Source organism: Schistocerca americana, chromosome 1 (genome assembly GCF_021461395.2).
Source record: "Schistocerca americana isolate TAMUIC-IGC-003095 chromosome 1, iqSchAmer2.1, whole genome shotgun sequence".
In the NCBI taxonomy this organism is placed as follows: Eukaryota; Metazoa; Arthropoda; class Insecta; order Orthoptera; family Acrididae; genus Schistocerca; species Schistocerca americana.
Genome location: NC_060119.1, coordinates 1,268,309,933 through 1,268,335,574, shown reverse-complemented (window position 1 = coordinate 1,268,335,574; position 25,642 = coordinate 1,268,309,933). Strand labels below are relative to the sequence as shown.

At 46.1% G+C, this 25,642-nt stretch overlaps 1 protein-coding gene across 1 annotated transcript in view; it reads right to left on the bottom strand.

Moving 5' to 3' along the window:
- The window catches only part of LOC124598977, a gene marked incomplete at its 3' end in the record, with an annotated part of 199,740 nt that overhangs the window by 103,014 nt on the left and 71,084 nt on the right, over nt 1-25,642 (bottom strand). The window contains exons 3-4 of the mRNA XM_047136038.1: nt 18,662-18,834; nt 2,457-2,584 (exon numbers count right to left, since the gene is read on the bottom strand). Coding sequence (XP_046991994.1) covers nt 2,457-2,584; nt 18,662-18,834 — 301 coding nt within the window. The remainder of the gene's footprint in view (nt 1-2,456; nt 2,585-18,661; nt 18,835-25,642) is intronic.

Genomic DNA, 25,642 nt, shown 5'->3' with positions numbered 1-25,642 from the left:
GTATATGTGTATCACCATAGAGCTCCTCCCAATAATTCATTAATACCTATAAAATCAGCAACTGTTCCAAAAGTGGTAATTTCTATGAGAGCAAATGTTGACACAACTTATTTAACTTCCAGAAGACTATTTTAGATCAGATGGGTTGGAAATGGATATTTGGTGAATTCTGTTAGGGATGTGATGAATGCACATATTAATGGTTCATTCTATACAAACAACACAAAAAGGATACATTTTCAATTGAAACACCTGATTTTTTTCACATTTGCTACATTCAGTGCTTGTGGTTAGTGATTAAAAACCAAAAGTCTGTAGACATTTATGACAACTGTGTGGAAAGTTAAAAGTCTGCAAAGTTTGGAAACAAATTAACACATTTCAGGATAAATGACTATTATTATTATTGTTATTATTATTATTCTGATCCATGCACAGCAATGGAACTTCTATACTACTACTACTACTACTACTATTACTCCTTGGTACTACAGTCCTTGTAGGGCTTTGGCCTACCAGACAACCTCTGGCCACTCTTCTCTGCTGACTGCCTTGGCTCTCCATCTTCTCACTCCCATTCTACTCAAGTCCTCTTGCACGCTGTCTAGCCATCTAGTTCTTGGTCTGCCCCTTATACTTACGACATCCACTGGGTTTTCCTTTGAAAACTTTTTTGACTGTGCTGTTCTCCACCATTCTTTCTACATGTCCCAACCAACACAGTCTATTACTCTTTATTTCAGTCACAATATCTGGTTTGTTGTACAACTCTCAGATCTCCTTATTATTTCTGATTCTCCAAAAATTCCTATCATTCACTGGCCCATAGATTTTCCCAAGTATCTTCCTTTCCCATCTTAGCAACAACTCCTCATCGTTTTGTGTCATAGGCCAGGTGTTCAAACCATTCATACCACAGGTCTAACTACTGTACGATACACCATCAGCTTCAGATTCCTACTGAGGCTCCTTGCTTTAAACACTTTAACCAGTGCAAAGTAGCTCCAGTTACCAGCTGCAATCCTTGCATGTATTTCCTGTCTCTTAACATTATTCTCAGGGAACCAAGATATTTAAAGCTCTCACAGTGTTCATATTCTTTTCCATTCAAAGTTATGCTTCTTCCTCCTTCACTATATCTTTTCCTAGATGTTAACATATATTTGGTCATTGACTGATTAATGGTCAGCCCATCTCTGCACCATATCTTCCTACCTTTTCCAGCTTTTCTTCCAGGTCCTGTTTCCTCCTGGATAACAAATCAATATCATCAGCATACACAAGCTCCTGAGTCAGTCTGTTAAACAGTGTTCCCCCAGGGTTGTTGCTTTGTGTCTTTCACATTACACTCTCCAAGGCGACATTTAACAGAATTGTGGAGAGCAGCAGCAGCAGTAGTGTCTGCACATGCAAAAGCGAGACTGATAAAAGCTTGACCAATTACGCCCATAAGTGCCGCCTCCTTGTTGAATGGGTAGGGAGGGAGGAATGCTGTAAGTGGTTCTGGTAGCAACATGGACCTATCACAGGTGTCAGATATCGGCTAGTACTTACAGACCTCATCACTAGTGACACAGCCATGTGCAAGCTTTCACCGCAAGCTCTGGGAAGCAGCCACGCCCCCAGAGTGCGTCTCACATCACCTGGTGGCACCCTGTAACCACCGATCCGCTATAAACATGCGCCTGCAGCTCAAAACATCGATTATAATACATTAGCTTTTACTCCAGACTGTGCATGGACCCTATTATGGCCAGATCCATTGTATTTGTGAAACTGGGACCTTACATATGTTTTTACTGTGTGCATCTACTGTGTCACTTTCTTTCGTCCATAAATTGTGATAAGTATTGTAGCTTTACCCATCAGTTTTAAAAGAATATATCGGTCTCCATTCTGAAAAGTAGAGTACTTCTTAGCAGTATGCTGAGTAATTTGGTATCAACACAGCGATTGTCATCAGTAAGAGTCCGCCCCAGTAGCTGAGTGGTCAGCGTGACGGATTGCCGTCCTCTGGGCCCGGGTTCGATTCCCGGCTGGGTCGGAGATTTTCTCCGCTCAGGGACTGGGTGTTGTGTTGTGTTCATCTTCATTTCATCCCCATCCGGCGTGCAGGTCGCCCAATGTGGCGCCGAATGTAATAAGACCTGCGATATGGCGGCCGGACCTGCCCCGCGAGGGGCCTCCCGGCCAATGACGCCAAACGCTCATTTCCATTTCCATCAGTAAGTCTGATTATTTCAAGAATGTATACAATTATCTGGCAGTTTAACTGAAACAAAACGTGAGAGCTCCTTGCATCATCAGTTGCAGCTGAGTTTACAGTAAATTACAAAAACTCGGTGGAGAAAGATGGATGAGACTTTTCTTTACGCGATACACATCAGCACACAAAAATTTATTCAACTATTGCATATTAAATACTGTAATTACGATCGCTGTGTAACAACACTTACCATGTGTTCGAATGCGAGGGGAACGAACACTTGTGAGGTGTGCGCCACACCAAGTGAGATCAGGCGCGCAATGTCCTGCGTGTAGTTTGCCAGGTGCTCCAGGTAGACCGAGTAATCAGCCTCGAATTCTGCACAACAAGACAAATAACATACTAGTGGAGAATCGAGTGGAACGGATTTCTGCAGATGTACAACATTCACTTTCCGCCTCCACCAGCTCACAGAGCCTATGAAAGCAGATTTTACTTTTTGAAATTAGTTCAATCTACACTGTCAGAAATGGTAAGAGTTACAGCGTGGAGAGCTTGGCGGAACGTTACCAAACTCATACACCAGCCGACCGACCAATGAACAAGATCAGTTCCTCTCCACGGAACCAGGAAAACGGCCACAAGATTCAATACAACGACACACAGAATATTGGCGCCCACAACGACCAACAACACCACAGCTGTCGAACTACACGACGTACTGGACAGCAAAATGCACTGCCTAAAATTACGTCACCGACCAGGGCAGGTAACCGGAACATCAACGGCCACAAGGCAGAAGATACCGCTGGTCAAATTAACAGGGAATAAATTAAGTTAAACTCTACAGGAAGACGCCTGGAATCTTAATCTACTTGAAATACACACGTTGTTGCTCACGGGAATGTCCCAAAAGTGAGAACCAGGATCAAACGAAGAAATGTAAACAGCTGGGGCTTGATACTAGGTTAAGTGAGGACTCAAGTCTCATGTCCGAGATCGGTGGGTGACGAACTTCGCAGCACTCGCAAGCAGCACCTCACATTCCAACCGTGTGTGCCCGCCGGCAGTGGCTGTGGCCCGACCCCGCGCGACGGTGACTTCCTAGCTGTTCCAAGCCAACCGACCGACTCGCCAGGCAAGGAAACGGTGAAAGGACCAAATATACGTTGGCCGATAAGACAACCGACCGAACGACCAACGAACGGTCGTCCCGCTCCAATCTCCCTCCGTCGGAGAGTTGATGGGTGTCGCCAGCGGTCGGCGAGCACTTTCTGCCGACGCCTCCCAGCGCTCCGTCCCCGAATCCACTGCTGCTGCATCCCGACTGCACTGCTGGTCCGTCTCCAACTGACTGCCATACACACGACGACTCGGAAATACTTTCGGTCACTCCAGAGATGGTAAGACAGTGCACTTTTCGATACGCCCTGCTGCTGCCGCTCACGGGCAGATAAGGCAGGCAGTTGGTGACACCAGTAAATGGTATAAGAAGACGAGGCGGCAGTAATAGGAGATGACAAACAATAAACGGCATGAACACGAGCCTTGCAAGGCTCAGTTAGTCACGGTATGTAGTTGTGATATGGACACAGACAAGATTCCAGAATTAGTTCATGATGTCCAATCTGGAGTTCTGTGGTTAACAGAAGTCAAATAATTGATTTCTGTTAACCGCAGAACTTCAGATTGGACATCATTGAATATAAGTGCTCTGTTGGTTCCTGTTCAAATGTTTCAAATGGCTCTAAGCACTATGGGACTTAACATCTGAGGTCATCAGTCCCCTAAGACTTAGAACTACTTAAACCTAACTAACCTAAGGACATCACACACATCCGTGCCTGAGGCAGGATTAGAACCTGCGACCGCAGCAGTTGCGCGGTTGCGGACTGAAGTGCCAAGAAACGCTCGGCCACAGCGGCCGGCTGGTTCCTATAATAAAGTGTACTTTAACCACGCTTGCATTTCGTGTTGTAATGAGAGGAAACCGGCTACCCACCTGTCATACCACCCTCTCCTCATCCAGGCAGCAACCACAAAACATTACAAGAGCGCTCAGACACAACAAGTGGCGCTGACTCTGATCAACAAGTTTTGTCTGCTTTTCATGTGTTCTCTGTCGCTCCAGGGGAGCTGTCGATACAGTGATTCTATTTCATAATTTATTCTTTTTGTTGGCTGTTTTACAGGAGGGGAGCAGCAGAACTAACCTATTTCTCTTTTCAGGTGCTTTGCACATTGCATTTCTATTTGTATTTTCATATTTTGCTGTAACTTGTTAGCGTTAGAATGGCTGCCCCACACTCTCACTAGGAAGTGTAAATTCAAGTGTAGTTGTGGCAACTTTTATAGTCACATTGTGAGGTAATGAGCTGTGGCGCCCTGGACATATTCTACGTTCGGAGTTGGGGCGGCCGCACAGGACGCTCTTCAAAGCCGCGGCTCGCTAGCAGCCGCGTGGTGGCGCTCAGTAGCTGGACTGGAGCACGTGGTGCCGAGCGTCGGCCGGGGTCCACGCGTGGTGCGGCTGGGAATTCCATGTTGCCGCTGTGACGAGGACAGTGCTTTGTGTCGATGAAGGAGAAGTCTCTGCTGGGAGTGTCAAAGATGGCGGACTTTTTGAAACCGTAATAGCAGACATTTCACAGTTCGTGTAGAAATTAACAGTAGCCAGTTGAATCATGATTCCTCAAAAAGAAACATGTTCATTACCATTATTTGCACGACGATTCTGATGGTGTAATCAGATTTTCAGTATATTTATTACTTTAAAGTAATTACGCAAGTAACACCCAGCAACGAATTTCCAAAATCTAAACGGTTCATCCCATTTCTCCGATCTACGTGTCTTTAGAAAGCTATTAGTGTAAACCTAAATTGGTATGAATTACAGGCATGTAACTTGAACAGTACATAACTTATTGGAGGTCAATGTGGCCAATTAGTATCGATCGCATCAGGACGTAAGTACTCCACAGTTACACGAAAAAACGGTAGCAGCATGCTTATAAATATATTGATTCATCTATGTCTTTGTTAATATCCGATGTATGCTATCCATGAAGAAACTCGTCAATTATTTACTGTGTTTTAGAAAGCACAGAGACATTAGGCTACTGGCCTACCTTTTGTTCTATCCCTTTGATATATGTTTATTTGATTTGTTTATGTATCTAATAATGTGTGTTAGAGCGTGTTTATGGTCCAGCCGTAGGAATATTTATTTAATTTCAAGTTATTTAAATGTAAATCCAGTATTTCGTGTGTATTTAAATATTTTTGTGAGTGTACGTTGGATTGCAGACTTGGAGGGAGCGCTCTAGCCAATCACAGCACTCGTAAATGGTGAGACAGTTGGGAACAGGGGGCAGTTCTGGAGAGGACGGCACCCGACACGGGAGTGGCGCAGGACGGAAAGTGCTGGACACGGCGGCGCGACGGACCCGGAGTCGCAGAGAGGCTTAAAGAGTGTGGAGCGGTTTGAGCGTGGTCGCGACAGACAGAAATACTTCGGAGTGCCGACTTGTGGACTTGTGAGATTTCCGTGCCTTCTACAGTGAAGACGTAATACGCGTTTCGAAGTGAATATCTCTCGAGCTATGTTGTCTTTCATAACTAATTACGTGCAGTAGGAATCTATTGTTTCCCCGTTATTCAACTTATATTTTATTTAATTGCTGTACCGTCGACAACAATAAGTGTTTTGCAGAAATATACCACATTCTCAAAAGTACTTCTACTATCGTACTCATCATTTAAAGTCGTTAAGATAGTACCTGCAGATTTTATTTAATTGCAATCTTTCATTTATAAATTTGCGTGTTGCATTCATAATTTGCGATTGGCAAGTGATAGAAACCTTCGACCATTCGATTCACGTGTGGATTCCTATCGTATGTTGAAGACTCAGCAGGATTTGGCCTGTAACGCGGCAAGTGCGTATCCCAGTCCCTAGACGACGAAACCAGACAAAACTTTTAATATTTCACCATTGAATCAGAGGGTGCGTAGTTTATTTGAATGCCCGCAATTGGGGGCTTGTCTGGGATTTGGACCCTGCAAAGTGATAATGTCTTTGCTGTCTGTTATTCATCGTACTATGCAAAGTGTAAAAACCTTTGCAAAACCAGTACAGAATTCTGTAGAGTAACCTCGTAGAAAACACAGTGTGAGATCGGGTTTTTCTTCCGCAAGTAGGTCTCTGGAAATAGTGAAATTACGCAGCAATTTTCACAATTAACACATGCTATCGATAGAGGTCCTAATCTATCACTTTAAAGGCAATTTGCGTGGGGGCTCAGAGTGTAAATAAGTTGAGTGCAGGGAACAGTAGCGGTTAGAGCATTTAACGGAAAGCAGTGTCGGAGACGGTTGGAACAGGCGGTAACCGGCGGCAGCTACAATTACGTCAGGCGACTTCTCCAGAGGCGGACGCAGCTCAACAGCAGTACCAGGTCAGCTTCTTCGAGTACCCCAGAGCAGTCTTCAATGTATACTTCCACTACAACCGACGGCATCACCATGGCAGAGGGAACCATCTCAGATCAGATAAGTGCTTGCGCAAATAGAGAGATAGTGCTTGTTTCTGGAGTTCTAGCTCCACTTATAGATCTTGCAATTATAAAACAGTCACCTAGTACGTGTAATTCTGAAAATGGAAGTGAGCAGGTTAGTCCGAAATCAGAGAGCGAAAGTGTACCTAGTAGGAATTTTGGCAAGGGGAATGAATGTGGGGGAAATATGATGTCTCAGCTAATGTAAATGATCCAGGGAATGGCATATAATATCAATGCAGTCCGAACAGATATAGGTACATTGCAAACAGGTATGGGCACATTGCAAACAGTTACGGATACAATTCGGTCTGATTTGGGTACAATGCGAACTGAAATAGGTTCCACTGTGAAAAAGGAAGTTGAAAAAATTATGGGTAACCTTGAAAAAGCAATTGATGATAAATTAAAATGAGTTCGAGTGCATATGGGGAAAATTATAGACGAAGTTGTAATAGTAAAATCTACAATCTAATTAGTGGAAATAGATCTTGGGGAAAAAATGGATAAGATACAGACAGAACTTGGGAACAAGGTAGGCGACTGTATAAAAGTGCAAGATACTCATAAAAGCAATGTAAATTTAGCAATTAGTGACATTGCCAATCGTGTAGGTGATGGGGAGAAAGAAGTGGACAAAGTTCAAGATAAAATACAGTCCAGTATCACTAGTGAAAATGAATTTAAAAAACAAATGCGACAGATAAAAAATGATTTAAATTCGTTAGCCTCCCAACAAGCCACGGCGGTTATAAATATCCCTTGGGAAAATACCGGATCTGTGAAATGTTACACAGATGACAGAAGATATCGCCCAGTAAATTTATGGCTGCGTGTAGGGAGGCTTTTGTTCGCCGCATGTTGGACGAAGCGAAAATAAAATACGTTAAACGGCATTTGGAGGGAGACCCACAGTCTTGGGCAAATGTTAGATGCGGTTAGTGCGAAGAGTTCGAAAAGTGATTTTTGAACAAATTTTGGAGCGAGGCTGAACAGACCCGGATGCAAAATGAATTCTTAAAGGGGCTGAGTTACAGGTACGGTAATGGGACAATGAGAGATTTTTGCAAGCTTGAGTTTTAACGAAAATCACCACCTTAAAAAGGCGATTACCCGAAGATTTGCAGTGGGATCTTGTCTGTAGTCCATGTGATTCCGTGGACGAATTTCTAGAATTTGTGGAAAAATTAGAGAGGGCTTTGAAGTTCAAACCTCAGAGCAGACCGGGTGGTAGTTATCAAAATGGGAATCCAAATAATCACCACAAAAATAATAATCGTGAGAGAAATCAAAGGAATTCTCAGGGAGATAGTAACTGGAATGAGCAGAATGGTCGGAGAACGGACAGGAGTGATAACTTCCTTGAACGGTATCCGAGTAAAGAACGCAGATTTGACAGGAGAAATTCGCGCGAAGTGCAGTCGCGTAACAGCCGGTCGGGAAACTGATGTTCGCCACATCTCAGGTCCGAGGATTGCGATCTAAACAGGTGACGAAAAGGACTGGAGATAATGGTAATGGTAGAAATGTTGACAGGTTTGGAGAAAGGCAACAAATATGTAGTATGGAGTATGCTAAAGAGGAAGGCTATATAGGTGGCTATTTCAATAAAAGCAGGCGCGAACGGCGGAAGCATAGATTTGTGAGAGATTTAAGTAAAAGTAATGGGAATAAATTAGCTGGGTATGATGTAAGTTGCGAATGTGTAATGAATGAGTGCGTGAATGGTGATGAATGGAAAGATTCAGTGGTTCAAAAAAAAGTTAAATAGGAGATAAATTTTGTGAAAACAAATCGTGTGGAGAGTTCTGAAGAGGTATTAGCAAATAGCAGCAATTGCAGTAAGGAAGGTGTTGTAGTACCAAGTGTTTGTGAGTCAGCGAAAAGCGTCGATGTTAGTGAAGGAGGCGTAGCTTTGGTTTCGCCAGCTGCGAGTGAGGGTGACTGTGTTTCGGCGGAAAGCGTCGATATTACTAAGGGAGGCGTAGCGTTGGTCTCACCAGCAGTTGAAGTTAAAAATGTATTGGAGGAGGTAGATGATTTCTGTATAAAGGAACAGAGTAATGATAATTTATGTAGTGATGTAAAAGCTACTGGCATTGATAGTTCGGAGGAAGGAATTTGCGCGTTTCTAGTCACGAATGAAGGCGAAACGGAACTTATTGATGAATGTGTGGATCTTCAAATGTTTGTCAGAGTGTGAATGTGAGAATGTATGTAAAGTAGGATCGGTTGTTAATCTGGATGAAAAGTGTGTAAAATGGTAGTGTGTGCTGATTTTTGTCCGATCACAGCGGAAGCTAGGAAGTCTGGAAGCCCCAAAACTGTACAACAAGGTAGCAGCAATGTGTGTAATGTATTGGCGGAGGATAAAGTTCTGTATGGTTCACGTAAAGTTAATTTGGTCGACTGAGGAAATTAAGGTTTCTGGTGTGAATTTGTAGCGATTTAAACGGTGTATCAGTAGATAATGTTGCTGAGATGGATATTTATGGTGATGATGGCTTAGGCATCATGTATTATTTCAGGAAGATGAAGTGTTTACAGTGAATTGATGTGTAATTTTGCTGAAGCTGCAAGTGTCGATAATTTGGAGGGGGAAAAATAGTAAAGTTGTGCATGCTGTGGGTAGTGAACCAGCGAAAGGTGTGGAAAAAGTAACAGAAAATTTAGAGAGGGCTGAAGTAAATAGTGTGGATGGCGATAGTTTGTGTAATGAAGTTCGTACGGATTGGTATATGAAGGAGGAGTGTGGTTTTTGTGTGACTGATTGGCGTTGGTGCGGTATAAGAGTAACTATGACCCAATGAGGGAGAAATGGTTGCTCATCATCCTAGCTCATTTGCTGCCAGCGATCCTGAAGTGATGTCACAACATTTCAACATCTGGTTACCTGGGAGTCATGAAGACTGTGGACCAAACTAGACGGACCTATAACTGGCTACGTCTCTGCAGATCCATTAGACACTATATGAGCCACTGTAAGGAATGTCAGCAATGAAAGTACAGTCGTGGACAAAACGAGCGAGACCCCTCGCCTTTTCGTCATGCTGATCCGCACAGCTTTAAAGTCTGCTACACAGCATAACAGGCAAGGTGACGAAGTGCTACCAACATACTATGCACAGGCGTGAAATTGAAAAACCATCAGAACTTTGTCAGACTGTTTTCAATCATGTGTAAGACTATATTAACGCTGATTAGTCTGTTAATCACAACACGTAAATATAAGATATAAATGAAAGAAGAAACGCTAATTAGTATGAACTGTACTAATTAAAATGAATTTCAGCTTATCGATATAACATAACTGATTTAGTAAGACAAAGTACCCCAGATCGTTACGAATTAGCAAAATGTTATGCGCATTCGGCCGCGAAACGGTCTGTGTCAACGTTCAGACCAGTCATATCGGATTACCATTGCTGACCTACCATGAAAGTGTGCAAATTTAGCAATGCGTGAAGATTCATAACGAAATTCAGTTAAAAATCGTTCATTGCCACACTTAAGTCATTTCAGTTATTGACAGAAGCGGAAAAACTAGGCAGTAACAAGTATGAAATTCTACAAGAGTTTCATATTGACATCCACAGGGCGTCAGTACAGAATAACGGTAGCAATAAAACGTATTGGGGGCGCGAGAATTTCTTAAAATAGCTTTACTGATAGTCTATCTGCCTCCATCGAGATTAGAACATAAAACAAACCAGACCTCCCTTGCAGCAGCAAACACCTTTCACTATGCTAGCGAACAACCCAGGCAAACAGCCCTCTGTTATTACCCCAGACATGAATAAGCCGGTAATTTTGCAATAAAATGGCAAAATGATCTGCAGTTTCTGTTGCATAGAGCTTTCTGGACTGAAAAACATGAATTTTCTACCTTTATGACACTACTTATGTGACAACCATTCGAAATAACATAATACTGTTATTAGCGAGTAAATTTAGTACGATAAATCTGCACCACCCTAGGAAATAATAAAACGTATTCTACAATGTTTCGAATTCTCCATTAGACTCGCCACAGCCAGAAAACGTTCATTAGCCGAAGTGTTTTTAAGCTAGCTAGCAATGAGAATGCTCGTACTTCTAAAACGCGGTGGCATTAATACTGGGATCTGAATTACCATGTGTATAGGCAAATGGATTTTATTTGCATTCCTGTAAACGTGATTTGGATCGAAAGCGCAGCTTCGATTAATATGCTCATGTATCGACTGCAACTAGAGCATTTCGATTAAAGAGTAGGGGGAATTATTTATGCGGCGCTCATCTTCAGTAACTGTCGCAGTAGCTATTTTCGTTGTTAGGATTTCGTCACCTACATCGGTAAAAATTAAACCCTACTAGTCTCACTTTCTTGACCGTCTATCTGTCCACCCAACCTTTAAAATCTGTTTATCTCGGGTACGGGTAGACATAATAAGCGGAAATGTATCGCACTTCCTGCGGTATCCGGTCCCTTGGTAGTGTAAAAAAGTGAGCTTCTATGTCAACGCAATCTAAATATACGGCCGTTTATGTAAAGAATACTTACGCGAAAGGTCAAAATATGGCTCTAAGAACTATGCAACCAAACTGCTTAGGTCATCAGTCCCCTAGACCTAGAACTACTTAAACCTACCGAACCTAAAGACATCACACACACCTGTGCCCGATGTAGGATTTCAACCTGCTACTGAAACAGCCGCGTGGTTCGTGACTGAGGCCCCTAGAACCGTTCTACCACCGCACCCGCCGAAACCCTATTCACCTCATGTATAATGATAATATATACTGTCTAGTGAGGATACACAGTATTCGCCAGCAACTCAGATTGTTTGATCACGGAAGAATTTCATACTTGTTACTGCCTACTTTTTCCGCTCTGTCAATAACTGAAATGACTGAAGTGTGGCAATGAACGATTTTTAACTGAATTTCGTTATGAATCTTGTGTTATGATTAAAACACTAATCAGCGTTAATATAGTCTCACACATGATTGAAAACAGTCTGACAAAGTTCTGATAGTTTTTCAATTTCACGCCTGTGCATAGTATGTTGGTAGCACTTGGTCGCCTTGCCTGTTATGCTGAGTAGCAGACTTTAAGGCTGTGCGGATCAGCATGACGAAAAGGCGAGGGGTCTCCCTCGTTTTGTCCACGGCTGTACATGCTACAATTGCGTCCAGTATATCTGGTACCAATCGCTACTGCAGCACCGCCATTACACCAAACTGGAGGTCGACAAATGGGAATCGATGGATAATAGTCTGTACCCTGCATGCAAGCTGTGTCAAATGCCGAAGCTCTGGAAATTGCAAAATTTCTCGTAGAAGACGTCATTCTAAAGCACAGACAATCCTGTGTGATGATTTCTGATCGTAAAAAGATATCTAGTCGAGGCTAGTATCAGAAGTAGTATCAGAAGTAGTTTCATGACATCACCCACAGGATGACAACTGCCTATCATCCACAGAGAGACGCTCCCACGAATGCTTTAATAAGATGTTGGCAGATATGTTCTTAATTTATGCTGATGTGGCGACGTTCGAATTCAACAAAGAGAAGCGAGACTCTGCGAGTTTCACACTGTTCTTACTGCTCCACAGTCGCAAGGCCAAAGCGACAGTGGGTACACTGTTCAGTCAGATACGTTGGGCGACTGCGTGAGACACCTCACTGCACGAGCGAGGAAGCTGGTGAGCTGGCTTGCATACGGACACCGAACGCTGACAAGAATGCCGGTGGTGGTATAATGCCATGTGTCACCTAATGAAATACAGCCCAGGAGACTATGTATGGATTTTTACGCGTTTGTAACATAGTCCATGTCCTCCGCATGAAGACGTACTACAGGTCAGAGACGCAGATCGACGATGGGATGTTCAAGGAAACCGAAAACCAAGACGACGAACGTGAAGCTTCCATAGTAAGAGTTACCTTTGATGCTCATCATAGTGAAGAGAATGTAACAGCTCGACCAGGATGTGAGAATCCATCATCATTGCCTTTCAGAAGACCAGTGACAAGATCTAGAGCCAAGGTGCACTAGTCGGTTCCAATGTGAAGATCTGAAACAGCATGTTGCTCTTTCTCCATAGAGGGGCCAATGCTACAAATGGACTCTCACTAATTTTTGGGAAAACACAGTGTACATAATTCTCTACAGTAAATGGCCTAACACCATTGATAAATATAAACTCTCTACAGGAATCTGTTGCTAAGGCAGAATATTCAAAATCTCTGGGCGTATACATTTATGAGAAGTTGAATTGGAAAAAAACACATCCACGATCTGCTGGAACAGTTAGGTTTAACTACTTATGCTATTAGGGTTATTGCTAATTTTGGTGATTCATTCACTTCTTTCATATGGCATCATATTTTGGAGTAATTCATCATTAAGAGAAAAAGTATTCATTATACAAAAGCATATAATCATAATAATAGCCGGAGCGCGCCCAGGATCACCTTGTAGACATTTACTTAAGGAACTGACGATGTTCGAAGTACCTTCGCAAGACGTATATTCACTAATGAAATTTCTTATTAATAATCCATCCTAATTCAAACGTAATAGGGAAGTGCATAGCTACAACACTAGAAGGATGTATAATCTTCACTGTTCTCTGTTAAATCCAACTTCGACATAAAAGAGGTTGAAGTATGCTGCCACAAATATCTTTGGTCATTTGTCAAATAGCATTAAAAGACTGACAGTTAGCCAGCCAATATTTAAAAACCAAATTAAAAGAGTTTCTGAACGGCAACCCCTTCTACTCAATAGACGAATTTCTAGATATAAAGGAATAACTGTAAAAATAAAATAAAACAAAACAAAAATAGTAAAAAATAAAAACGTGTGTGATGAAGACTTACGTTAAACTGACATGTTCCACATCACTACAAAGTGTCGTGTTCATTATCTTTGGAACAAGTATTAATGTAATGTAATGCTAGCACCACTAGCTGGCATGTTGCCAGTCGCTGGGCCCAATATGACGTATTTATCATTTCTGGAAACTTCTTGAACTATCTTATTTTTGTAATGTTTCTACATCTGAAATGTTCGATGGTTGCACAGATACTAGCTTTCCGGAATGTTCAAAGTTTGTGTAAATAGCTGTGCTCTCCACCAAGGGGGATCAGTTCCGTTCTGACTCGATATTGGTGTTCTTAATGAAAATGCTTCAGGGCGAAATGTTGTCTTTCATTAACGACCCAGCTTTCGGATTTGGGTCTCAGTGTGGTTACAACTTGCAAAATTTTAGTCAGTTTCTTTCTTCCGGATTTAGATTTGAGTGTGGTTACGATGTGACAATTGTAGTCAGTTTCTACATCATAAAGCTGATTTTACGTAGTAGGATGCCGTCTATAAACACGCCTTAACGCCAAGCGAGCGACTGTGTGGTTACTTATATAGCCTGTCACCTTAACGTAATTTATAACAATGTCTACAGCGAGTGCACAGTCGTTTGCCAACAGCAACAGATGCACTTTCTGTACCAGAACGTGACCGCACAGTCTCAGATAACATTAATGACTTGCAAGCAACAATGTCATGAGAAGCAGTGCAAGCAGCAGTCATCAGAAGCAGTGCCAGTCAACACGAGCATCAGTACCGTAAATGTGCAAGCTGAAATACATACATAAATCTATAAATGGGTGGTCTGAAACACCCTGAAAATCTTGTAAGAGTTTTGCAGGGAAGGATGTATCGAAATAATTCTTAAGGAAGAAGTTCGATACTTTGCACCATTTGCGAGTTTTACAGCACTGAAGTTAGCCAATCAAGTTGTTGCGTGCGCTAATTCTGGCATATGCGCACGATAAAGTGCGGTAATGCATATACATCTTTTGAGTCCATGAGTTACCACTTGTTCAGTACTCATTACCAGGTAAAATGCGCCTCTTTCGTGAGCATGACCTCGCAAATTGCGATTGTGTTTCAGTATCACTTGTAGAATATTTCAGAACAAATGAAAATTTGTTCCAGGCTGGGACTCAAACCGTGATGTCCCGCTTTTCGCAAGCATTCCCAAAGAAAAATTGTGACAGACTATACAGGGTGTTACAAAAGGTACGGCCAAGCTTTCAGGAAACATTCCTCACACACAAAGAAAGAAAATATGTTATGTGGACATGTGTCCGGAAAAGCTTACTTTCCATGTTAGAGCTCATTTTATTACTTCTCTTCAAATCACATTAACCATGGAATGGAAACACACAGCAACAGAACGTACCAGCGTGACTTAAACACTTTGTTACAGGAAATGTTCAAAATGTCCCCCGTTAGCGAGGATACATGCATCCACCCTCCGTCGCATGGACTCCCTGATGCGCTGATGCAGCCCTGGAGAATGGCGTATTGTATCACAGCCGTCCACAATACGAGCACGAAGAGTCTCTACATTTGGTGCCGGGGTTGCGTAGACAAGAGCTTTCAAATGCCCCCATAAATGAAAGTCAAGAAAGTTGAGGCCAGGAGAGCGTGGAGGCCATGGAACTGGTACGCCTCTACCAATCCATCGGTCACCATATCTGTTGTTGAGAAGCGTACGAACACTTCGACTGAAATGTGCAGGAGCACCATCGTGCATGAACCACATGTTGTGTCGTACTTGTAAAGGCACATGTTCTAGCAGAACAGGTAGAGTATCCAGTATGAAATCATGATAACGTGCTCCATTGAGCGTAGGTGGAAGAACATGGGGCCCAATCAAGACATCACCAACAATGCCTGCCCAAACGGTCACAGAAAATCTGTGTTGATGACTGATTGCACAATTGCGTGCGGATTCTCGTCAGCCCACACATGTTGATTGTGAAAATTTACAATTTGATCACGTTGGAATGAAGCCTCATCCGTAAAGAGAACATTTGCACTGAAATGAGGATTGACACATTGTTGGATGAACCATTCGCAGAAGTGTACCCGTGGAGGCCAATCAGCTGCTGATAGTGCCTGCACACGCTGTACATGGTACGGAAACAACTGGTTCTCCCGTAGCACTCTCCATACAGTGACGTGTTCAACGTTACCTTGTACAGCAGCAACTTCTCTGACGCTGACATTAGGGTTATCGTCAACTGCACGAAGAATTGCCTCGTCCATTGCAGGTGTCCTCGTCGTTCTAGGTCTTCCCCAGTCGCGAGTCATAGGCTGGAATGTTCCGTGCTCCCTAACACGCCGATCAATTGCTTCGAACGTCTTCCTGTCGGGACACCTTCGTTCTGGAAATCTGTCTCGATATAAACGTACCGTGCCACGGCTATTGCTCCGTGCTAATCCATACATCAAATGGGCATCTGCCAACTCCGCATTTGTAAACATTGCACTGACTGCAAAACCACGTTGGTGATGAACACTATTCTCTTGATGCTACGTACTGATGTGCTTGATGCTAGTACTGTAGAGCAATGAGACGCATGTCAACACAAGCACCGAAGTCAACATTACCTTCCTTCAATTGGGCCAAATGGCGGTGAATCGAGGAAGTACAGTACATACTGACGAAACTAAAATGAGCTCTAACACGGAAATTAAGCGTTTCCGGACACATGTCCACATAACATCTTTTCTTTATTTGTGTGTCAGGAATGATTCCTGAAAGTTTGGTCGTACCTTTTTGTAGCACCCTATATAACAGAGACAACACTATAGTTCTTTGGAAGTGAGAAACTAAACATAAGCGAGCAAAAGCTACGTTTTTTCGGTCGGAGGAAACGAAAGCCTCTGTGAGACTGCTTGAATTTGCACGTGAGACGACCTGATTGGCTAACTTCAATGCTAATTAGCTGAAAAACGGCGCAACGCATCGTATTTTCTCTTAATAATTATTTCTCAGAACAACCGCCTCTGAAACACCCTTTCAAAATTTTCAAACTGTTTCTGACCATCCTACATACATAAAATAGATGTATGTGTGTGTGTTCCATATCTCTTCCTAAACCACTGGATTGATTTCAGCCTAACTTGGTACACATAATTATGTGGTCTGGAAACAAATACTGCGGGGTATGAAACACCTCGCTCCACTAGGGGTGAGAACGAAAAGGACTGGTAATGCTTGACATCTAGGCTGACTTAATGACTGGTGTGTTGTGTGGATAGCGTCAGAATGGGTTCCAGAGGCTATACATGCCGATGGGCATAGCTGAGCTGAGAGATGGAGGAGGTGAATAGGAGGAGGGAGGATAAGGAGGTGGACAGAGAAAGATGGTGGAAGAGATGAACAGATTGAGGGGTGAGAGGGAGATGGCCAGAGAGAAGGGAGAGGAAGTGATAGACAGACAGAAGAGGGAGGAGATGCACAGAGAGGGGGAGATGTAAAGGTGGGCAGAGAGAATGGGTGGAAGGAGATGGGCAGAGAGACAGGGAGGAGAAGATGGATTAATAGAAGCCTGGAAAAACAAATAACCAAACAAAGCCGAGTTCTCTGTTGGTAAATAAATAAACTAAATTTGCCAAACCCCAGTGTGCTTTGTAATCCATATTAAACCGTCTCTAAGAATAAGGGGTTTATTCTTAATTTTCATGTTCCCTGTTCTTCTGGGGTTAATGTTGTGTAGTGAACCATATAACCTCAAGGCATGAGTGTGTCAGGGCACTACATGGCCTGAAAGCTCTATCAATTTCGTAAGAATGGCTCTGAGCACTATGGGACTTAACATCTGAGGTCATCAGTCCCCTAGAACCTAGAACTACTTAAACCTAACTAACCTATAAACACCACAAACATCCATGCCCGAGGCAGGATTCGAACCTGCGACCGTAGCGGTCGCACGGTTCCAGACTGTAGCGCCTAGAACCGCTCGGCCACCACGGCTGGCAATTTCGCAAGAAAATGGCAGCAGCTTTCTGCACTTTCGCCATTTCCACAGTGACGTTTCGGAGCTTTGCGTAGAAGTTTTGTCCACATGCAGTCTACATAAATTCACATCACGCAATAACTTTAATTCCTGATATCTACCATACCTTCATGTATAGTGTATGGCGTGCACACTCCTGCTTTTTAACACAACAGTTGTGTCCACAGGGCTGTATTGATACGTTACTGGTTGGACGACTACTTAGGCACGCTATCGCATCTCGACTAGCCCGCTAAATCATCCGATCATATTCTCACAGAAGATGTCTGGGACAGGCATGTGAAACGTAGCAGTCAACATCGCAGAAATTTGGAAGCTCCGTGGGATGTAGCGAGTGACTCCAGCTGGAAACGGTCGTTCTGGACAAACCTGTCAACTCCCTGCGCCGTCGAACGTAGGCCTTCATCAATGGTACGGGCAGTGTACTGTACTGCGGTATTGGGGCGATCGCTACTCGGAGGTCACTAATATTTTGTCTGATGTCCTGAACTGACATCAATAGAAGTTTGTCCTCAAGATTAGTGTTGATTATTGCTCTTTTCCTCTCGTGTGCTTATTAGTTAGTTCTAAGTTATTGTTTCTTATATTCTTTGATTAGGAGAGAGTCCTCAGCTTCGACACAACCCCCAGTCACCTACATGTCCATTGTTCATTATCACAGGTGAGATTTTCTTGACAGTATACATTAACGAGCACATCACACTTTATGTGACATTAACAGACTTGCTCAAACATTCTCGAGTTATCAGGCGAGACCTGCCGTCATGTTGTCGCAACATTTGGGCAATTTTCTCACTCGCCATGCTCAACTGAAGCGACCAATAGGAAACTCATCGAAAGCTGCATCAAGACAACGGCACAACTTGGCTCACAACTCGAGAAGACTTCATCACAGGAATTCGCCGAGAAAGCCTGCAACCAAAAGAACATACAAATGCGATACTCACCACTTTTGTTCAGGTGCTGCTGACGAAACTTCATCAGAGGAATTCGCCGAGAAAGCCTGCAACCAAAGGAACATACAAATGCGACACTCACCACTTTTGTTCAGGTGCTGCTGACGAAAATTCCAGTCGTGCTGGTCGGCACATCCTCTCCTGGCACTTACAGCTTTCATGATTTGGCGAAGAGCGCGCAGTAACTGCGAGAGAACAGGGCGTCTCAGGTGATCCGTTGCTAGTGTTTCTTCGTTCCAATCCGTATCGTCCAACCTTTCAAAATAAAATGGAGAGTCACTTGCTGTGGCAAATGTTAATCTAAAACAAACATTTTGACGAGGTGACTCGATACAGCTGTCAGAATTGGAACAAATACATGTTTGCCATCAGATGTACAAATTTATCAGATTTTTTCTTTATCCTCTGCCGGTTTCTGTCGTAGCGACCATCTTCACAGGAAGACTATGTCAACAAAACAAACGAACAATGTGTACGCAAGATAAAAGAAATGAGTTGTCAAGTTGAACAACCTAAACATGAGGAAGTACTTATGAGAGAGCTGTACCTTAGATGGATATGCAATTCAACTTTCCACAGGATAAACTGAAAACCACTACTCTTCAAATGTCTACAGAACGACATATAACAGTCCATGATCAGAATATCAACCGTAATTGACTTCACTATGATAAAACGAATCGATCATTAACATACCAACGCAAGGACACCTCTGTTTATATAAGTACCTCAAAGAAATTTTTCATATACCAGAAATCTAGATACCTTATAATACTCGGTTTGTGTTACACACAAAGATATACATTCACAAGCGGCGACATCGTCGCGAAAAACACAGTGACCCGTATATTGAATAAGTTTCCTTTAATTTCCGTCTATGGTCACAATTTTTTTCCTGTTTAACGGATTACCGGTTTCGGCCTTTAATGACCATCATCAGATCTGCAGCAAAAATGGGACGAATATAAATACACTCGCAAACTGTATACAGCTTAAGAACAGTACATAGAGCATATTGAAAAGTAGTGCTGACAAAATTTACATTTGTGCCCTTTAAATGTAAAGAGGTATACATGTCTCATAAAATCAAAGTCCTAATGCACTGGACCCATAGTAGATAGTCAACTATTAAATGCGGAATCAGCACCAGCATCGTCAAATACATACAAATCACATCACATGCACAAGTCATGTTGTCAGTAAAACTACTGTTTGCTGCCGTGGAGTAGCTACCAGATGTTTGTGTAGTAAGTTGACCAGATGTCGCTTATGTCAGCATACACTGTTTTTCAATAATTAATTGAAACAGCGAAAATAATAGGGGGGATACCATAGTTAAATTTTTTTTTTGTTTTTTTTTTTTTTTCCTTTATTGAATTTCAATTCCCCCCAAAGGGGGCGGGCTGGCAGCAGCTTAGGACGCCGCTCTGCAGCCTACAGTTTTTCTCACAAAGAGCAGGAGAATAAATAATAATAAAAAACAGGCGATAAAATCGGGGACTTAGTGAGTAACAAGGTGAAAAGAAAATGGGGAAATTAAAACAAGCAACAGAGGGATGATGAAGCGAATAAAAATACATACGGAGCAGACAGGGAAAACAATAGACAGTTAAAAAAAACACGGCGACAGTCTGGATTCTGTTCGCAAAGTATATAAAATTCACACCCAGCGACAGCATGGTTTCTGTTTGCAACACAACACTGAATAGGCACTAGAACACAGCACGAAAAAGTCGGCAAAGGTGACACCACAGTCGAGAGCAGGTGGGGGGAAACTGGACAGGAGATGGGAAAACAAAAAGGGGGGAAAGGAGAGTAAAAGCGAAGGGGGGGGGGGGGGGGGAACCGGGAAAGGAGCTGATGGAGGATGAGTACCCATAAGAGGGGTAGGGGGCAGACGCGACAGGGAGGGGGGTAGGCAGAGGAGGGGAATACAAAAGGACTGGGGGGGAGAAGGGAGGTGGGGAGAGCCGTAGTGGGGAGGAAACAGGACGGAAGGGGGGGTGGGAAGAGGGAGCCCAGGGAAAGGACAGAGGAAAGGAGGGGGAGAGAGGATCAGAGTTGATAGGAAGGATAAATGGAGGGAGAGAGGGCATCATCCGGGAGGGGGAGCTGACGGAAGCCACCTTGGGAAAGGAGATGGAGGGTGTAGAGATGGAGGGTAGGGGGGACACAACGGTGAAGACGTGGCAGGGGGCAAGGATGGGAGAGGAGAGGAGCAACCAGGGGGTGAGGGGGTTGAAGATGGCGGGAGGTGTAGAGGATGCGGATATGTTCGAGGAAGAGGAGCAGATGGGGGAAAGGAATGAGATCATAGAGGATCCGCGTGGGGGACGGGAGGCGGATACGGAAGGCGAGGCGGAGTGCATGACGCTCAAGGATCTGGAGGGACTGATAGAATTTGGGGGGGGCAGATATCCAGGCAGGACTGGCATAACAGAGGATGGGACGGATTAAGGATTTGTAGGTGTGGAGGATGGTGGAGGGGTGCAACCCCCATGTCCGGCCAGAGAGGAGGCGGAGGCGGTTGTGGGCTTTGGATTGGATGGAACGGAGATGAGGGATCCAGGTGAGGTGATGGTCAATGGTGAGGCCAAGGTAGGTGAGGGTGCGGGTGAGACGGACAGGACGTGCGCAGACAGTAAGGGAGAAATCCAGGAGCCGGAAGGAGCGAGTGGTACGACCTACGATGATTGCCTGGGTCTTGGAAGGATTTAGTTTCAGGAGCCATTGGTTACACCATGCAGCAAAAAGGTCAAGGTGATTCTGGAGAAGGCGTTGGGACCGTTGGAGGGTAGGAGCGAGGGCGAGGAATGCGGTGTCATCAGCATATTGCAAGAGGTGCACTGGAGGGGGGGGGGGTTGGGGCATATCGGCCGTGTACAGGAGGTAGAGGAGAGGGGAGAGGACAGAGCCCTGGGGCACACCGGCAGAGGGGTAGAAGGTGCGGGAATTGGCATGATGGATGGTAACGTAGGAGGGGCGGCGGGAGAGGAAGGAGGCCACCAGACGGATGTAGTTGATAGGAAGGGCGTAGGTTTGGAGTTTAAACAGGAGACCGGGATGCCAGACACGGTCGTAGGCCTTTTCAAGGTCAAGTGAGACAAAAATGGCGGAGTGACGGGAGTTAAGCTGGAGGGAGAGGAGATGAGTGAGGCGGAGGAGTTGGTCATCAGCAGAGAAGGAAGGTCGAAAGCCACATTGGGTGTTTGGGAGGAGGTGGTTTTGGTGGAGGTGGAGATGGATGCGCCGGGAAAGGATGGATTCCAAGAGCTTGCTGAACACCGACGTGAGACAGATAGGACGATAGGAAGAGGCATCAGATGGAGGCTTATTGGGTTTGGAGAACATCAGGATACGGGAGGTTTTCCACAGGTCGGGATAGAAGCCAGTGGCAAGGATGACATTGTAGAGGGCGGCAAGGAGGGAAAGGAAGGAGGGAGGGCAGTGTTTGAGGTGGCGGTAGGTAACGCAGTCGTGGCCAGGAGCAGTGTTGCGTTTAGTGCGGAGTGTGAGGCTGATGTCCTGTGTAGTGATGGGAGTGTTAAGTGCAGATGGTGGGGTGTGGCCCAAGTACTGGAAGCTAGGAGCAAGGGGAGGAACAGAGGTATCCGTACGGTCCACGACATCAGGGAAGAGGGAATAATCAAAGTGGGGATCATCTGGGATGGAAAAAACATCAGAGAGGTGGGAGGCAAAGTGGTTGGCCTTACTGAGGTTGTCAGGAAAGGGACGGTCATTAAGGAGGAGAGGGTACTGGGGGGTGGGGCGGTTCCCAGTAAGGCGGTGGAAAGCAGACCAATACTTGGAAGAGTTGATGGGGAGCGTGGTGTTGAGGTGTGTACATGTCCGGCGCCAGGCTCGGCGTTTCTTCGCAACAAGCAGGTTGCGGATGTGTCGCTGTAATTGCCGGTGGCGGGTAAGTGTATCCCGGTCATGAGTGCGGAGAAAAGAGCGGTAGAGGCGGCGGGACTCCCGAAGGAGAAGGACGGCCTGTGGAGGCAGGGCAGGGCGGTGAGGGTGGATGGCTTTGGTGGGGATATGGGTGGCGACGGCGTCAGACAAGGTCTGGTGCAGGTAGGCAGCAGTGCGAGAGATGTCATCAGGAGACTGGAGGGTAAGGTCGTGGCTGTCAACCTGGGTGTGAATGGAATCCCGGTAGGCATCCCAGTTGGCACGGGAGTAATCATGGACAAGTTTAGGAGGGACGTCAGGGCGAGGAGTGTGGTGGGGATGGCGACCGTTAGAGATAGTGAGGAGGACATGAGCATGGTCACTGCCAATGAGGTCAAGGACATCCGCGGTGATGCGCCCAAGAAGGTTGGGAGAGGCAAGGACTACATCAGGAGTGGTGTTGGATTCGGGCCGGGTGTGCTGGGGCAGGGGAACCAGGTCTCCCTGGAGAGTGGTGAGAAACTGATGCCACCGCCGGAGGTCGGCAGGATCACGGCTGTGGATATTGAGGTCGGCGGCAATCACGTAGGTGGAGAAGCTGCGGTCAATGTGGGCCAGGAAATCGTACGGGATGGGGGTGCGAGGGCGGACATAAATGGTGGCACAGGTGATGGTAAGGGCGGGGAAGAAGAGGCTGAGGGTGAGATGCTCGGCAGGATTGTTAAGGAGAGGTTGGGGCCGGACTGGGAGGTGCTTGAGGTGGCCTATAGCAACTCCGCCACGTGCCAGAGGGTACGGGTTATCGGTGCGATGTAGGGTGTAAGGGGCAGTGGAGACGGAGATACGGGGCTGAAGGAAGGTTTCATTGAGGACGAAGGCATCCACGCGGTGCTGACGTAGGGTGTGGAGGAAGAGGAGTTTGTGGGTGGGCAGGGAGCGAATGTTGTGGTACAGGATACGGTATGGTTGTTGTGCCATGGGAGTGGAGAGTTAGACAAGGGTGGTGAGGGGGGTGAAGGTGAAGTGGGCCTGGTTGTGGGAGTAAGTGGCATAGGTGGTAAGATGGAAGATGGAACGGGCAGCGAGGGCGATTTGGGAAAGAGTGTGGGAGCGCTGGAAGGGGTGGATGTTTTGGAGCACAATGGTGGTGAAACGGATGATGTCCTCAGCAGTAGGGGGAGGACGGAGCGAGTTGTTGGGGTGGATGGGGTCATCAACAGGACGGACAGGGACGGTGAGCTCAGGGGTTACTGGTGGAGGTTTCGCTTTACACTTCGAGGAGTAGGTAGGATGGGGTTCATTACAAGTGTTGCAGGAGGGGGGAGAGGTGAGGTTGGGGCAATGCTTGAGGAAGTGGGAAGCTTTGCAGTGGGGACAAGTAGGGGGGTTCTTGCAGGCAGAGGTAACGTGGTCGTTGTAGGTGAGACAGCGTTGGCAGCGGTAGGATTGGACTGGGGAATGGGAGGGGTCCACCTTATGGCGCTGATTGTAGATGAGGGCTCCCTCGGTGAGGAGGCGGTCAATAGAGGAGGAGGATTCAGTGAATATCCGCATGAGAAAAGTCGGCCCGGCATCATTGAAGATGCGACGGGCCGAGCGGATTTCGATGTCGGGCCGGGAGTTGAGTTCCGCCAACACCTCAGCCTCCGTGATCACGGGGCTAAGCTTCGTGATCACAGCGGTGAAGGTCGGCGGACGTCGGGGAGGTTGAGGCTGACGGGGAGAGGACGGGGTGTGGTAGGGGGTGAGGGTTGCACGTTGGCCAAATTGGATACGAGGGATGCGGGAGAGGAGGTCGGTGTGGAAGGAAGCATTGGGGGATTTTATAAGGACTGAATCCTTGCGAGGAATCAGTTGGGAGATGGGAGCATTGGGGCAGTATTTCCGGATGGCGAGAGTGAGGGAGCGGGCATCAAGGAATTGAGGGTCAGGATTGGAGAGGACAAAGGTGTGGGTGGCAGGCGTGGTGGGGGCGGGGGTCGGGGCCGCGTCCATGGGAGTGGGTGGGTCACGGGGATTGGGGGTTTTTTTGGAGGAGACTTCGGGGGAAGGGTCTGCATTCGGGCGCTTGGAAGGTTTCGTGGACACCACTGGGTGGGGAGGGGGCAGGGGGACGGGTTGCAGGGGGAGATGGCGGGGGGCAGGACCACCCTGAGCAGCGGAAGACGCAGACGGTGGGGGCGTGGGTGTCACTGAGACTGTGGAACGTCGAGCAGAGATCCGTGCAGGTTTGGAGCCTGTCGGAGGCGGTGCGGGGAGCGGCGGAAAGTCTGTAGCTGTCGATGGGGCGACAGTGATAGGGGAAGAGGAGTTGGGGGTGGGTACAGCCGAAAGTGGCGCAGGGGTGGGGTGGACAGGGAGAGAAGGAAGGACGGGAAGTGGGGTGGAGGATGAGCTCCATGTGATGGTGGTTGGAGCAGCGGAGGGAGAGGTGAAAATGATAGTGGTAGTGGTGGTGGGTTGGGACATGGCGGCGGCGCGCGAGAAGGGCGGCGGCGGCGACCAGACGGCGACGGCGGCGACCGGCAGGCGGCGGCGGCGGCGGTGGCGACGGCGAGCACCGGCAGGCGACGGCGGCGGCGAGCCCCGGCAGGCGGCGACGGCGGCGGCGGCGGCGGCGGCGAGGACCGGAAGGCGGCCAAACGGCGGCGCAGACGGCGACGGCGGCGGCGGCGGCGGCGAGCACCGGCAGGCGGCGACCAGGCGGCGGCGGCGAGCCCCGGCAGGCGGCGACGGCGGCGGCGGCGGCGGCGGCGAGGACCGGAAGGCGGCGACCAAGCGGCGGCGGCGGCGGCGGCGGCGGCGAGCACCGGCAGGCAGTATGGACGGCAAGCAGACGACACGGCAGGGAAACGGCGGGAGTCTTCCACGTCGAAGGTGCACCCTGAGAGTAGCCCAGGCAGTAATACTCTTCGATGAAGAAGAGAGAGAAGCCAACCCTCGAATGCCTCGACCATAGTTAAAATCTGTAATAAGCTTATAAAGTGTAAAATTGTTACAGTAGTAAAAAGCAATAAAAAGAACACGACAAAAGTAATATTGTTAAAAAGACAAAGAGTTAAAATCAGTGGTTGACATGTGCTCTAGGGCCAATATTCTAGGCAATAACATAAATATTAAATACCGTTGATATTGCACCGGGTAATATAAACAACATAAAACAAATCGC